The sequence below is a fragment of the Saimiri boliviensis genome, chromosome 10 (genome assembly GCF_048565385.1).
Source record: "Saimiri boliviensis isolate mSaiBol1 chromosome 10, mSaiBol1.pri, whole genome shotgun sequence".
NCBI classification, from domain to species: domain Eukaryota; kingdom Metazoa; phylum Chordata; class Mammalia; order Primates; family Cebidae; genus Saimiri; species Saimiri boliviensis.
In genome coordinates, this window is record NC_133458.1 from 44,269,948 (window position 1) to 44,285,406 (window position 15,459).

The 15,459-nt window shown below is 36.7% G+C and overlaps 1 protein-coding gene across 3 annotated transcripts in view; it reads right to left on the reverse strand.

The window, feature by feature from the left end:
* IFRD1 (interferon related developmental regulator 1) overlaps positions 1-15,459 on the reverse strand; it is a 54,901-nt gene that overhangs the window by 2,586 nt on the left and 36,856 nt on the right. For all 3 annotated transcript variants that reach the window (XM_074379210.1, XM_003921074.3, XM_010344040.3), the window contains exons 6-11: positions 12,105-12,155; positions 11,842-12,020; positions 11,643-11,751; positions 5,673-5,807; positions 1,250-1,378; positions 737-832 (exon numbers count right to left, since the gene is read on the reverse strand). In XM_074379210.1, the coding sequence (XP_074235311.1) occupies positions 737-832; positions 1,250-1,378; positions 5,673-5,807; positions 11,643-11,751; positions 11,842-12,020; positions 12,105-12,155 (699 nt within the window). The remainder of the gene's footprint in view (positions 1-736; positions 833-1,249; positions 1,379-5,672; positions 5,808-11,642; positions 11,752-11,841; positions 12,021-12,104; positions 12,156-15,459) is intronic.

The window sequence follows — 15,459 nt, forward strand, 5'->3', positions numbered from 1 at the left end:
GTCAATATAGTGAAATTCCATCTCTACTAAAAATACAGAAGTTAGCTGGGCGTGGTGGGCCACACCTATAATCCCAACTGCTCAGGAGGCTGAGGCAGGAAAATCGCTTGAATCTGGGAGGCGGAGGTTGCAGTGAGCAGAGATTATGCCCCTGTGCTCCAACCTGGGCAACAGAGTGAGACTCTGTCTCAAAATAAAAAAAAAGAAATGTTAAATAAAAATGTTATTAATTACTATTTAATGCTACAATCTCTTTTAAGTTTCTTCATTTGTAAAATAAGTCTGGTACTTCACTTAGTAGACTACTATCTGATACAAAAGGACTATGTAAATACTTAAATATAAAAACTTTATAGAATAAAAAGAAACAAAAAATGAACATCATTCCTATGTTAAGATAGGATTATAGGTAAAATACATACATGTATATTAAATTTTAATGTATTGTCAAAATGCCTTTCATAAAATAAAATATACCTCATGGGGCAGATAAGCAGCAATATTTTTTCTGTTTTGCTTTTGAGACAAGGTCTCACCCTTATCACCCAGGCTAACATATATATATCTATATATCCCATACTCTAAATGCTTTCTACACCTTTAGTACAGCTATTCTGTGTGAAGCATCATGAAAAACTAAAACTCCATATATAGGTAGACACAGTTAAGTTGCTGACACCAGAGGAATCAAAGCTTTGGCCCACTTAGTTTTATAAAAAATAAAAATAAAACCTACCCTTTCAAAACGAGAAATCTTCATCGTTTTAAGTGTTGCAGCATCAAGCATCACTGGGGGTCCAAGTTCAAATACATTTCGAAGGAATTCATTTGACTTATGTGAAAGAAAAAGGTGGTAAGGCTCAGTATTAAACATTATAGCTCTTTTTCGCTAGAGTGACTCTGATTAACGGAAGTTATGTGGAACCTACAAATATAAACTTGGATCACTTATTTTCTGTTTCTCAGACTGAGAACAAACTGTTTTCCAATGCCCTGAATCCAAGAAAGCTATGTCAAGCTATTTGCTTTCATACAGACATCGGTAACAGTCCACCCGACTTGCCCAACACAAAGAAAAAAAAAGGAACAGTTTCGGGTTTATTCAATTCTACTTTCAAAAACAAGTTTACTGTTTTCTGATATGTGGAAACATACTGAATAACTAATTAATCCAAAAGCCAATTAAGTGGGCTACATTCACGACTGCTCCCTAATTTAAAAGCAAATTCGTAGAAAGGATGACACTTACCTGCAGGTGGTACTGCATCCCTGATCCAAGAACCTCCTTAAAGGTGTCATAGGTGTGTTTTTTTACCCAGCAATCAATATACATGCGTTCAGGACCAAATTTAACGGTTTCTGTTGGAAAATCCCGTTCCTAACCAATGGAAGAACCAAAATTACCAAAAACACTAAAATGGCCCACATCATGTAAACACAAACAGTCATATACATGCTGACATAAATGAATAATACAGCTGAAATGGATACTGCCATACCTCAGATGTGGACAAACTAATAACTGCCATCCTATATATAAGGGTGTGGAATTTGTCTAGCTTTTATAGACTTAAAGACACAACTGAGTTTCAATAACTATTAAGGCAAAACTACGCTGTTGAGAACACTTAAATTTCAACAGCTCTCAACAAACTTAAAAAAAGGTCAGGTGCTTATACTGGTCTAGGATGGGAGAGGGAAGAAGGTTGCAGAACAGTCAGGAAAACAAAATGGCACCACAAACGGGGTGAAATGACGGGCAGCAGAGATCCAGGGAAGAAAGTGAAGGTAAATGGGGTTAACTGACCAAGCAAAAAGGAAAGGTCCAGCAACCAGAGGGTTCCAAGAGGTCTCAGGCTAGGTTTATAAGATAAGAGGTAACACTAGAATCGAAGATTTTAGTGATGGAACAATTCTGTCAGAAGACATTTCTAAGGTATAACCATGGGAGTTTGCAGCCCAGATGACATGGAAATAAAAGTCAGATGGATTTAAAAAAAAAGTCAGCGGGAACAGTGGCAGAACTTGTTAACGCTGGCAGAACTTGTTAAGAAAGAAACTAGCTCCTTAATTCTTCGGTAAATCATGAATATGTCAGAGTAACCAGGAAGGGAGGAGGAGCTGACTGCCACAGGGAGAGGAGAAAGGAGTTGGAACTTGAAGGACAAAACCACTCCACCTGCCCTCAGCCCCTTCTCACTCAGCAGACACAGTATATAATGCAATAGAAAGAAAAGAATGAAAACTCTATACTTAAGATGGACATGCAACTTGCAGGCTTGTGATTTCATCAAGTAACTTAACCTTGTTGAGTCTGTTCCCTTGCCTGTAAAATGAGGCTGTCTTTACCTAGACTGCATGAGGAATATTAGAGGTGTAAGAGAGGACATGCATTTGAGGCAAACACAGTGACATACGAGCTCAAAACAACAATAGAGTCCTCTTAATTTCAATCTTCTTTATTTCAGAAAACATTAGGGCACCAGGAAAGAACTATTTCCCACCAACCCTCTATTAACGTCATCAGCATCCTTCCCTATACCCCCTCTGCTGTTGGTAACAGACAGACCTCCGACCCTCCACAATTCAAGGTTAATCCCAATCTTTCTCATATATAGTCAACCCTCCATATCTGGTTGGTTCTGCATCATGGATTCAACCAACCACGTATTGAAAATATTCAGAAAAAAACTGCAACTATATTGAACATTTACAGACTATTCTTTTCATTATTCTCTAAATAATAAAGTATAACAACTATTTTCATAGCACTTACATTGTATTAGGTATTACAAGTAATCTACAGATGATTTAATGCATACATGCATAGGTTATATGCAAATACTATGCCATTTTATTTATTTATTTATTTATTTATTTATTTATTTATTTATTTAGAGATGGGGTTTCACCATGTCGGCCAGGCTGGTCTTGAACTCCTGACCTCAGTTGATCCACCCGCCTCGGCCTCCCAAAGTGCTGGGATTACAGGCATAAGCCACCACACCCAGCCAAATTACTATGCCGTTTTATATCAGAGACTTGAATACTCAAATTTTGGTATCGGGGCTGGGGGGTGGTCCTAGAACCAATGCCCCATGGATACTAAGGAACAGACTACATTTTCAGATGCTCCTTTCTCCACTGGTTCCTTCTTCATAAATCATCTCTAGTATTTAGAACAAAACAAAACAACAATTCTTCCCACAACCAGCACTACATTCCAGCTATCAACACTCTTCCCCTTTCCATTACTGCCATGCTTTTTAAAATAGTCAAGACATGCCATCTTCACTTATTCACCTCTCACTTCTCAATCTATTTCAGTCTGGCTTTTCCCCCATCACTCCACTGAAGCTACTCTTAGAAAGGTCACCAATGATCTAATCGACAGACCTAAGTGAAACTGGTTACTCTCTCGCTTGACCTATCTGTATGTAGCATTTGGACATGCTCAAAGAGCACAGAACAGTGGGTTCAAATTTCAACTCTACTACTTAACTATTCTTTAACTATTCCCTTGGTCCCCATTTCTCCTTCAAAAGGAGACAATTCCACTGCTTAAGAGGTATAATGAAATAAGATAACTGTATAGCAAAGCACCTAACATATTAAGTGCTTGCTGATTTAAGCAATGCATGAGCCTCAAGGTTTTAAATGAAAAGAAATGGTGTGGCAGCCACTACCAAACCTAACATGCTTACATCTCCTTTGTGGCAGTAGAACAACCTTCATTTAAAAGACCCATCAGGAAACTGGGTGCTCCAGAAAAAGCTAGGTTCCAGTGGGAAAAAGAAAAAGAGAAACAAGAATCCTTAGCAAGGCCCAGAGGATACGTCTTTCTTGGGCAGGTGCATTGAAGCAGAGGCTGGAGGGACAAGGAAGATCCTGAGATGAAGAAAAGTGGGCAGGCAGATAGATAACTATGGGATAGGAATGGCCTCCATTTAACAGAGCCTGAGAAATTCACAAGAGGCTGTTAATGCTGGTGTAAGCTGAAATGTCACTTGTGTCTTCCTCTGAATAATCAGTAATGAGTGCTATGGCTGGCCTGGTTTGAGGGGCTTGTCAATGGACAGGAACCTTTCAATCACCAGGTTCTGGTGACCCTTACAATCTACTACTTAAAGAAGACGCATTAGGGCAGAGAACCCGAAATCAGGTCAGGTCCACCCAGAAAATATAGGACATGACATCGTATCTTTGGAGACTACAGTATCTTAAAAAAATATATAGGAATAGTTTATAGTTACTTAAAGAAAATGGCTTACTTTAGAGATACAACCACACTAATTATAAGACTAATTTCAATTCTTGATATTTGCTAAAGTTGGGAGGTTTTTTGCTTTTTAATCTATAAAATCCAGAGTAAATATAAAATACTATTATAATGTGATAAGAGTCAGCATTCTCAAAAAAAATAAAAATAAAAATAAAAAAATTAGGCCAGGCGCGGTGGCTCAAGCCTGTAATCCCAGCACTTTGGGAGGCCGAGGCGGGTGGATCACGAGGTCGAGAGATTGAGACCATCCTGGTGAACATGGTGAAACCCCGTCTCTACTAAAAATACAAAACATTAGCTGGGCATTGTGGCACGTGCCTGTAATCCCAGCTACTCTGGAGGCCGAGGCAGGAGAATTGCTTGAACCCAGGAGGCGGAGGTTGCGGTGAGCCGAGATCGCGCCATTGCACTCCAGCCTGGGTAACAAGAGCGAAACTCCGTCTCAAAAAAAAAAAAAAAAAAAAGAGTCAGCATTAACCAAAGTATGTAGATCCGAAAGGATCTAATTTGTATCCTAGATTTTACTTTTCTAAAAATAGATTAAAATTAAGAAAGTAGGATACATATAAGAATTCACTGGAACATATTAAAATTGGATCTGGAGTGGGGCCTCACCATTTTCAGTTTAAATTCCCATTTTAAATTTTCACACACACATCAAGTTGAATGACATTCTGATGATATACTTACTCTTAAAACAACTGCTATATCAAACAGCAATAATCTAAGAAACATGTCCTTTAAATCCAAGAAATATTTTACCTAGCCAACCAAAAACAATTACTAAAAGTTTTCAGTTTTCTCCACTGAGACTTTTATCCTGTAGTTCATTCTAGCCATGCATTCTAAACTAATTTATTTGCCATATAAATTGAAACAGGTTTGAGGACAGAAGAAATTCCAGCATTAGATAATGATTTTAAGTGGCCTTGTCAAAATGCTGGGTTTCATTATTTCAGTTTTTAGCCTCCAGCTTTCCTAGAAAGATCACAAAGATCTCTGTTTAAAGACAATGAGGCTGAGTTGAAGTCTGAGGAGTAGGCAGTAATTTATTACATTCATAAAAAACACTGTACACTAAGAATGTATTTAAGCACCATTGTTTAAATGAAAAATACACCAAGGTCAAATACATTTCTATCACTATGGGTCTTTTTATTTAAAAGAAAAAAAAACTAAACAAAAAAAAAGTATCTTTATAGATCAGCATTAATTTTCCTTTGTTTGAAAAAAAAGTCTTCACTTATATTGTTAAAATACTGCTATGACGTAAAATGACAAATTATTTCCAAAGGTGAAATTCAATCAACAAAAGGACCCAATTGTTAAGTTTAGCTTGAAACAATCCAATTTCAAAATGAGACGCTATTACAGCATTTAAGAAGCCTACCTCCACTGCCCTCAGGACATCTCTGAAAACTGACCGCTGCTTTCTCTTGTCCACTTTGGCCCGGTGCTTATTTCCATCTGTTGCCAAGGCCCTAAGCATTTGCGTCAAAGACTCCATGTCTTCATAAAAAAAGTCCTGTTCAAAAAAAGCAATTTTGTTTCCTTTATTATTGTTTTTCTTTTCCAACCTCATATAGAGCTAACAAAGAACAGTGTACCTTTGGAAAATACCCAGTTGCACAGAGCATTGCTCAATTCCTCAAGGTGTTTAGGGACTAGGCACACACACACATATTTTCATGTAAAAATTTAACCCAGAAATGCTGACTACAAGATGATGTATTAGAGCAAAAGAATTAATATTTCCAAGTATATGTATCCAACAAATACTGTGTTCCTACCATATATAAGACATCCCTGGCATTTCAAAGTTCAGTAAGAGACAGATACCAATATAGCTTTTACCCTTTGACTCTCCAATTCCCAAACCAAATATTCACAGAATTCCAATTATTCTTACCCCAAAGGTGTAAAGCTACTATTAGTGCTTTTAAAGCACCTACTTCATAATTTACTGCCATATTTCAAATAACTAATACAGCACATAATTCAGGTGATTAAATTATTTAAGGCAAGAACAAGGTTTAATCCTTTTTGTGGGGGGCAGCTACAAAATGTACTGAAATTTGCTATAACCTTAAGCAGATTACAGGCTTCCTTGTCACAGTCAACGTGGCTATGCATTTAAGAAGTCTCTTTATTTGTGGTGTTTTTATTCCCTAACTCCATTTTACAACCACACTAAAAACTAAAATATGAGTCAAACTTATTTAGTTGATCAAAACTAGAACAGACACTTCTTACTAAGAAGCCAGGAGATGGGCAATCTCCAGTTCTAGTTTATTCATCCATGTTTAACATTTATTGCATTACAGGTTAAGAATCATAAAACTTACTCTATTAAAACAAACAGCTCTTCTGAGTATTCTTGGTTTCTTTTAATGTCTTAAATGAAAAAGATTATTACACTGGTAGAAAATAAGCTTGAAATTAATGTGACAGATATTCTAACTTTTAAGTATATAAATGCCTTCTTGTCTTATTTCCAATTACATAGTCTTAATTATTCCAATAAATGTTTTATTCAAAGGTTTCAAATTCAACCTCCTATATCTAAGTTAGAGACAACACCCATTAAAAAGATGCAAAGTGGGTATTAAAATAGACCAAACTTAAGTTGATCTCTGTGTTTAAATTCCAATAAATTAGACTGCATCATAACAATCTAATTGTTATAGGCGTAATTTTACTTATAAAGAACAAGTATATTTCAGAGACTAGCAGTTTCCTAATCATTTTATTGGTTACTTGTTCTTTTACAGTATTCTAAATATATGTGTATGTATATACATGTATATGTAAACGGTTTTTAAACCTAGAAGAATAAATCAAAATTTAAGAAAATTCTATACATTATTTTAATTTGTTCTAAGAACTGAACATCACTGCCAGTGATTATCAACTAGGGATGATCTTCTTACCTCCCACTGGATTTTGACTATGTCTGAGACATTTCTGGTTGTCACAAGGAGAGGGGGTGCTATCGGCACCTAGTAGAGAGAGGCCAAGGATGCTGCAAAATATCTTTCAATGAGCAATACAGCCTGCGCCCCTACAACAACAAAGTATTATCCAGCCCAAAATATCACTAGTGCTGAGGTTTAAAAACTCCACTGTAAGCCAGGCGCAGTGGCTCACGCCTGTAATCCCAATACTTTGGGAGGCTGAGGCGTGTGGCTCATGCCTATAATCCCAACACTTTGGGAGGCTGAGGCAGGTGGCTCATCTGAGGTCAGGAGCTCAAGACCAGCCTGACCAATATGATGAAATCCCCTCTCTACTAAAAATACCAAAATTATCCGGGCGTGGTGGCTAATGTGCACCTGTAATACCAGCTACTCAGGAGGCTGAGACAAGAGAATCACTTGAACACAGGAGGCGGGTTGTAGTGAGCTAAGATCACGCCACTGCACTCTAGCCTGGACAACAAGAGCAAAATTCTGTCTCACCAAAAAAAAAAAAAAAAAAAAAAAAAAAAAACTCCACCGTAATAAGATCTTAGCAACAGATAAAACCCAATCTAGTTTAGTTTGTGAATCACCAAGTTCAATACCCTACTAAAACCTGAAAAATTAAATGCTAATAACTATTTTAGAAAAAAGGCTCTATAGAGTACTTGGGCATTAAAAAGAAAAAATAAAGGAAGGAGGAAATAAAATGTAACATGTAACAAAAATAGTCCATAAACAGCTTCTAAAAACCTATTAATTGGAGTTTAGGATAATTATATAATAGAGCTGTACCACTCCGGGACAAATAAAAAATGGGCTCCCACAGAAATAAGTAAATATCTTAATATATTATCAATAATAAAAAGAAAATAGTGGTCATTACTACACAACAGGGTCAAAAGTCCTGGATTAGAATCTCAAATCTACTACTCTCCACACCAAGTTTTATAAATTATAAATCTATCTTATCATCTGAAAAAAAGATATTATCTACCCTCTCAAACAATGGTTGTAAGCATTAAAAAGACTTAATTCCCCAATAAATTCTGAAGCATTAACTATTTTATCAATAATCTAGACTTACAGGAATTTATAGAGAACTCACTTTTTAAAAAAAATCTGTGTGGCAATCACAACCATATGAGACAGTTTAATGTCTTATATAAAACATAGGTTTTGCAATCAGAACATCTAGGTTTGAATCACAAGCATCCACCACATAGCTCTATACAACCTCAGACAAAACTACATTATCAATCTGTCTCAGGCTCTTCTTATATAACAGTTATTACTACCCATATATCATAGGTTTATTATAAGGAAATGAACTATTAGAAATATATAAAACACAGGACATAAACATTCATTAAGTTATAGATTCTACTGTTACGATATGCACGATATAAATACAACAAACTGGTCAGCTGAAGATAATTATTTCATAGCAAAATAAGAGTTACAATCAATTAAATGGTTTCAAAAGTTGAATGGAATTAGGATGAAATGAAACCAAAGAAAATTTCTGGAAAAGTTTAGGCAGACAGGGTGAGATGCTTAAGATCACAAAAACTAACCATTCCCCAAACTTATTATTTCTATATAGAAGTCATGGAACACTCACTATAAACAAAATAAGCTAGGTCTTAGATAATTAAGTATTAAGAAATAAAAATCAAACAAAAGCCAAATATTAAAACAAAACTTGAGGCCAGTCACAGTGGCTCTACATCTATAATGCCAACACTCTGGGAGAAGGAGGGAGGATTGCTTGAGGCCAGAAGTCTGAGGCTGCAATCAGTTATAACTGTTCCACTGCACTCCAGCCTGGGCAACAGAGTGAGACCCTGTTTTAAAAAAGACTTATATTTATTTCAAATCCTGCTAATCAAGGCAGAATATCATTGTCAAGGTATGGAGATATTTTTACACAGGGTTAGTTATTATAAAGCAAAAGCAAAAACAAGAAGAATGCTAAGTTGCTGCTTCTGAATATAAAATCTAAGTGATTTCAGACTTGGCCCCAAGAAGTATATTTGGTCTTTGTCTTTTTTCTTTCTCTCTATACCATAGCACTTCCCCCATCTGCTCAGCTGGGGAATGAGACTTGGAGAAGGTCTAACTATATTTTATTTTGTTCAATTTTCCCAAGTTAGGATTGGACCAGCACATTACATGGCTCCCAAGATCTTAATTCTGCCCACCAAACAATACCTCTTATATTAAGTTGCCCTAGAGTTCCTAAAATGCCACTGGTAGACTACTGCCAAAGGCAATACTCAATTCAAGCAACGTTCTAAATAACAGCTAACATTTATACTGTACCTATCATGTGTTCTCAACAACTCTATGAAGTAGTGACTAATAATCTCTCCATTTTAATGATAAGGACACTGAGGAATAGAGAAGTTGCCCAATATTATCCAACTAGTAAGACAGAGAGAGCGATCTAAAGGTAGGCAGAACAATTTCAAAGTCCACTATCATCTAATTGGTTATATGGCAAATATCCACTAACCTGGAACTCTCATAAAGGAGTAATAATTACTATTTTCAACTTTGAACACATGGTTTATTATTGATATTTAACCAACTCATTCATTAAATTCCAACCTAAAAGCTCTTCAGAAGTTTTTTTCCAAGTCTCTCAGGCAGACTTCAAGGTTAATAACATCAAAAAATAAGTTAGCAAAAGGCCATAATTCAAAACTCCTTTGCTGAAAAACCCTGTTTTGAATCTGTCTATGTATTTCATTAACGCCCTGGTTTAATTTTTGAACACCCTATTACTATCCCCACCAGCACACACATATAAAAAGCTTATTTTAAAAAATACATAAAAACACTAGGTTCTATTTTGTAACTCAGTTCATTTTTGTCCTTGGATAAGAATTCAAGTCAAATGAAATATGTCTAGATGAATTCTCCTGGCTATCCCGTATAATTTATTAAGTTGGAGAAAAGATATGTGGGTGGCAACACATTTTTATGTTTATACAAACTTAAACAAGTTCAACATGTATAATTTAAATTGCATTATTACTTCATTTTAAAGATACATTTCCAAGGAAAAAAAGAAAAGAAACTGCCATTTCTGGCTAGTTGAAGAATGTAAGATTAAAAATTAGGACATCTGGTTTCTGTGCCTTGAGGTTAAGAAGCTATTAACTGGCTCAATAAAATTAAATTGATTGCTAAATTTGAGTCCAATTTCTCACATAAGGAGAATCATTAGCTACTGACTACATTAACTTACTTTCCATTTCTACCTACTATCCCTTAAACAAAAGAAGGGGTGTGGGGAGATGGAGAGAGCTACTTCACACATAAAAATTTTAAGACTGTAAACCTTATTAAACATAGCCCTAGAATGGAATATGAATGACTGTACATGGCAGAACTATATTAATCCTATTTGGAACTGTTCACTGTAAATAACTACTTTAAATGCAAAAGTTTCATTCTGAAAATACAATCTTTCTCCTTAAATTAAAAAGCATCTAGTAAGTAATTCAGGGTTGGCAATAATAACTACTACTGAGTTACCCATTTCCCATATATTTGAATTTTCTTATTGGATCCTTCACAGATTCAGTGTGAAGGCAGTAAAACCTGCTTCTTATTTCTAAATATCAGCACAATATCTGAATCACGTATCGTAAGAACAAATTATTCCTTCCAATGGTAAGATTTGAGGCATTCCTTTCTCTTAGCATTCCTTAAAATAGAGATGACAAACTAGGGTTACCAATCATCCCAGTTTGCCTGAGATAAAGGATTTCCCGGAACATAAGACTTTCAGTGCTAAATCGAAAACACGTACAAAGAAAACTGGGTTGGCTGGTTAAACTATCACAAACTCAAATCCCTTGGAGAGCCAAGCTATGGCAACCAACATCCAGGACACGTGAATGGGTTACTGCAAAGCACATGTCCCAGTTTATTTCCATCTTTGTCTTAAGAGAAGCTAAACAACAATGACTGAACCCTTCTCATCCCAAACCTATGCTAACTTAAACTTTTATTCATTTGTTTGATATTAATTATGAAGCATCAGGGACCTACATTAGCTTGATATATTGGGTATCTGAGAAATCCAAGCAGTTCCATACAGATTATAATACACAAAACTCTCTCCATGAGTAGTCAAGCATCCCTAAACTTCAGTTCTATAGATAGCAAAATTTAAGTATAATGAACCACAGTCAAACACTGCTCTACCAACTCTACTGGTTTCGCTCTCTGGAGTATTACACTACCACTGCCAAGAAGTAGGGAAATCAGTCACTGGGTTCTCAAGCTGGCCATGCTCCAAAGTTATTGTTCAATTCTTAATTCCAAGGTAATGATAGAATAATGGGCCTTGTGACATAAGCTGTTTCCTCTGCCAGTCAGATACTTACACTCTCTATTCCTCTGGCCAATTCAAACAGAAGTGCCAAAGATTCACCAGCAGCTATTCTCATGTTTACATCATCACAAGAGAGGAGGCTTGGAAGCTTATGGAAATGCCTAAAAAACAGTTAGTCATTACTATGTGAATACAACCAATCACGTCCACTAAACGGTGCTTTTATAAAATATGAAACTAAAAACACATACATCTCAAGCTTTTTCTTCACTTCATTGATTGGGCATATGGTCAGCAGTAGTGTCCATGCAAGAAGCGAGCTGATATGAAGCACTGTATTAGGGGTGCTGCAAATAACAGTGGTGTCTTTCTCTTTGAGATAGGACTTAGTGAAGATATTTTCCAAACATTCCAGAGTTGAGTACAGTTCCTAATGCATAAGAATATGAAGTAAGGTAGCCATCTTAAATTAGAAGTAACTGCAGATAACCAGAATCAAAGGATTTTTACTTACAGTAATGTCATCTGTGGCAATAAAACTGCAAACACCAAAGCAAGTTGCACACTAAAAAAACCACAACAAAATATATACACATTAATGATTTTATTATTCTACATCTTCCTGCTTTTATAACTCAACTTGAAAATTTTCTCAGCAATGTGATATATTAGTTCCCAAGCACTGCATATAAAAGAGGTGAGGAGAGAAAGAATATTGAACTAAGATCAAAGGAAGTGGGTTTCAGCTCAAGCTCTGCTACCAAATTCACAGTATGACTTTAACAGTGATTCTGTTCATCCTCAGTCTTCTTTTACTGATCCGTAAAATCAAAAGCATGAAAATGAATTACATAATTTCTAGAACAATTGCACCTCCATAATCTATTACTTAAACTACTGAATTACTTTTATGAGTCTATGTCAATTAAAGGATTCTGAAAGGGTGAAATACCCCTCATTTCCTTTCTGTATGCTTTACAGGTGCTTAACAGATCATTTGAAGCTTTAATTGTAATTCAAAGATAGAAAGGTTAGACATGTGAGATAAAGAAGCCTACCCTATTAAAAACCTTTAAAATACTTTCAAATTCCATTGGTTTTTAAGCTGTTAAAACTATATTCTTTTGTTCTTATGAAGACTCTACTATTAAAACTTCTAAAAGAAATCAATTTCTGGCCAGGCACAGTGGCTCACTCCTATAATCCTGGCACTTGGGGAGGCTAAGGCAGGTGGATCACAAGATCAGGAGTTCAAGACCAGCCTGGCCAACATGGTGAAAGCCCATCTCTACTAAAAATACAAAAATTAGCCAGGCGTAGTGGCAGGCACCTATAATCCCAGCTACTCAGGAGGCTGAGGCAGGACAACCACTTGAAACCAGAAGGTAGACGTTGCAGTGAGCTGAGTTCACACCACTGCACTCCAGCCTAGGTAAAAGAGCAAAACACCATCTCAAAAATAAAAATAAATAACAATAATAAAAAGAAATCAACTACTAAGAAATAAGCACACAAGAGAAGAAATTTCATAAAATTTAAATAACTGTCTGTTCAAACTTCCTACCTAACGAAGGATCTCATTAATTCAGATTTCACTTATTCTGTAGTATGCTGAAAAGAAGCTGGGAATCCTATAATTGCCATTTGTTTGGGGAGGGGAAGGGCTAAACAAAAGTGAGTACACTACATGATTACAAAGGTAAAGCTTATTCAATAAAACACACTCAGAACACAACACTTACACAAACCATGTACCTGCAACATAAACAGAAGCCTTCGATTCTCACATTTAACAAATTAATCCATATAAAAACAGAATTTGTAATCTGAGATTTTATTATTTGCCATTTCCCCTTTCTCCACATTTTGTCACTCAAATTCCCTCAGGTTTTTCCAAGAATTATTACAGCTTTAAGTCTTTAAAGTCACCACTGATATCAGGCCCAGGTTTCAGCCAGTTCTGTTCCAGTAATATGAGGAATATCTGTGGTATTAATCTGCTTGGTGTCACTATTTTATTTTCATTATATCATCCTGGTAAAAACTGGACACTGTTAAAATTTAAAAGTAGCCTAGCATTAAAGGAAATTTTCAATCCATAATCCCTCTGCTAAGTAAGCACCAGAAGCAAGGCTATATCGCTCCTTTTGGTGACTCTAAGTAAAACGGCCAATTAAAAACTAGAACTGGCTGGGTGTGGTGGCTCAGACCTATAATCTCAACACTCTGAGTGACCAAGGCAGGAGGATCACTTGAGCCCAGGAGCTCAAAGCCAGGCCAGGCAATAAAGCAAAACCCATCTCTACAAAAAATTTAAAATGAGCCAGACATGGTGGCACATGTCTCTAGTCCCAGCTACTCAGGAGGCTGAGGCAGGAAGATAACCTGAGCCTAGGAGGTCGAGGCTACAGGGAGCCATGATTGTGCTACTACATTCCAGCCTGGGTAACAGAGTGAGACCCTGTCTCAAAAAAAAACCTAGGACTGCCTAATTTTTATAAGGATTCCATCTGCTACACGGGGAGGCTGAAGAGGTTTTTTAAAAATTCACAGCAACTCAAAAGCATGAAAAAGAAAACGCCTTTAAATGACCAACAAACTCGTATACAACCAAAATTAAGTGACTGCTCCAAATATCTACCCAGCAGTGTTTTCTGTCATTCTAGTACTTTGAAATTACACCCATAGTTCCGTATGATTTAAAAGTTGCATAAATTCACCCAAAAAGAGGAAAAGAAAAAGAGGCAAAAGCTAATTAAATATTTTAGGATTACTAACTACTGGAGGGCACAGAGATTACTACAAAGTCATCAAACTCCAATTTCTTGGCCTCCAGGGCAAACAGCTGGACTATTCTCTGCCTCCATATGGCTGGTAAACCAAGGAACTGGATGCAAAAATGAAGTGCTCTGGCTGAGTCTGCCACCTAGCTACCGTGCTGCCATATGGAGAGGACCTAGAGGTGGGCGGAGCTGCAATGGAGGCCTGGGGTTCCAGCCAACTTGCATTGGGTGGTGATGATAAAAACAAGAAATAAATTTTTACCAAGCTACTTAGACCAAGATTAATGTTACTTACCTGAAGTGATACTAAAAGGAATCTGATTTGAATAATCAATACTAGAAGTATTAAAATGTTTCAAGCTTAAAACTGATTCACTTGTTTAAAAAACAGCTTAAGATCACGTTATTTTTCCAAATCCACTAAGACCATCTCAGACGTTTCTTTGACACAGTAAAACATGTCCATATGATCATTTCTATCACTTATTAGCACACCAAAACCAAAAAAATAAAAACCTCAAAAATCCAAAATCTAAAGCCAAGTGTTATGCGGTAAATATCAACTATTAGAGAATGAAAGCTTTCTCAAACCCCAAAATTAGAAGATTATTTCGCAAGTCAGAATTTCAGTTTCCTATGTCTACCCAAATCCACATCGAATTATTATTTTTTTTTTTTTTTTGAGACAGAGTCTCACTCTGTTACCATGTGCCAGGCTGGAGTGCAGCGGCATGACCTCGGCTCACTGGAACCTCCACCTCCCGGGTTCAAGCAATTCTCCTGCCTCCGCCTCCCGGGTAGCTGGGACTACAGGCGCGTGCCACCACGCCCAGCTAAGATTTTTGTATTTTTAGTAGAGACGGGGTTTCACCATGTTGGCCAGGATGGTCTCGATCTCTTGACCTCATGATTCACCCGCTTCGGCCTCCCAAAGTGCTGAGATTACAGGCATGAGCCACCGCGCCCAACCAGAATTATCTTTTTAAAGATACAGCGTCTGGCTCTGCTGTCCAGGCTAGAGTTCAGGGGTGTGATCATAGCTCACTGCTGTCTCAAACTCCTGGACATCGGGGATCCTCTCTCTTG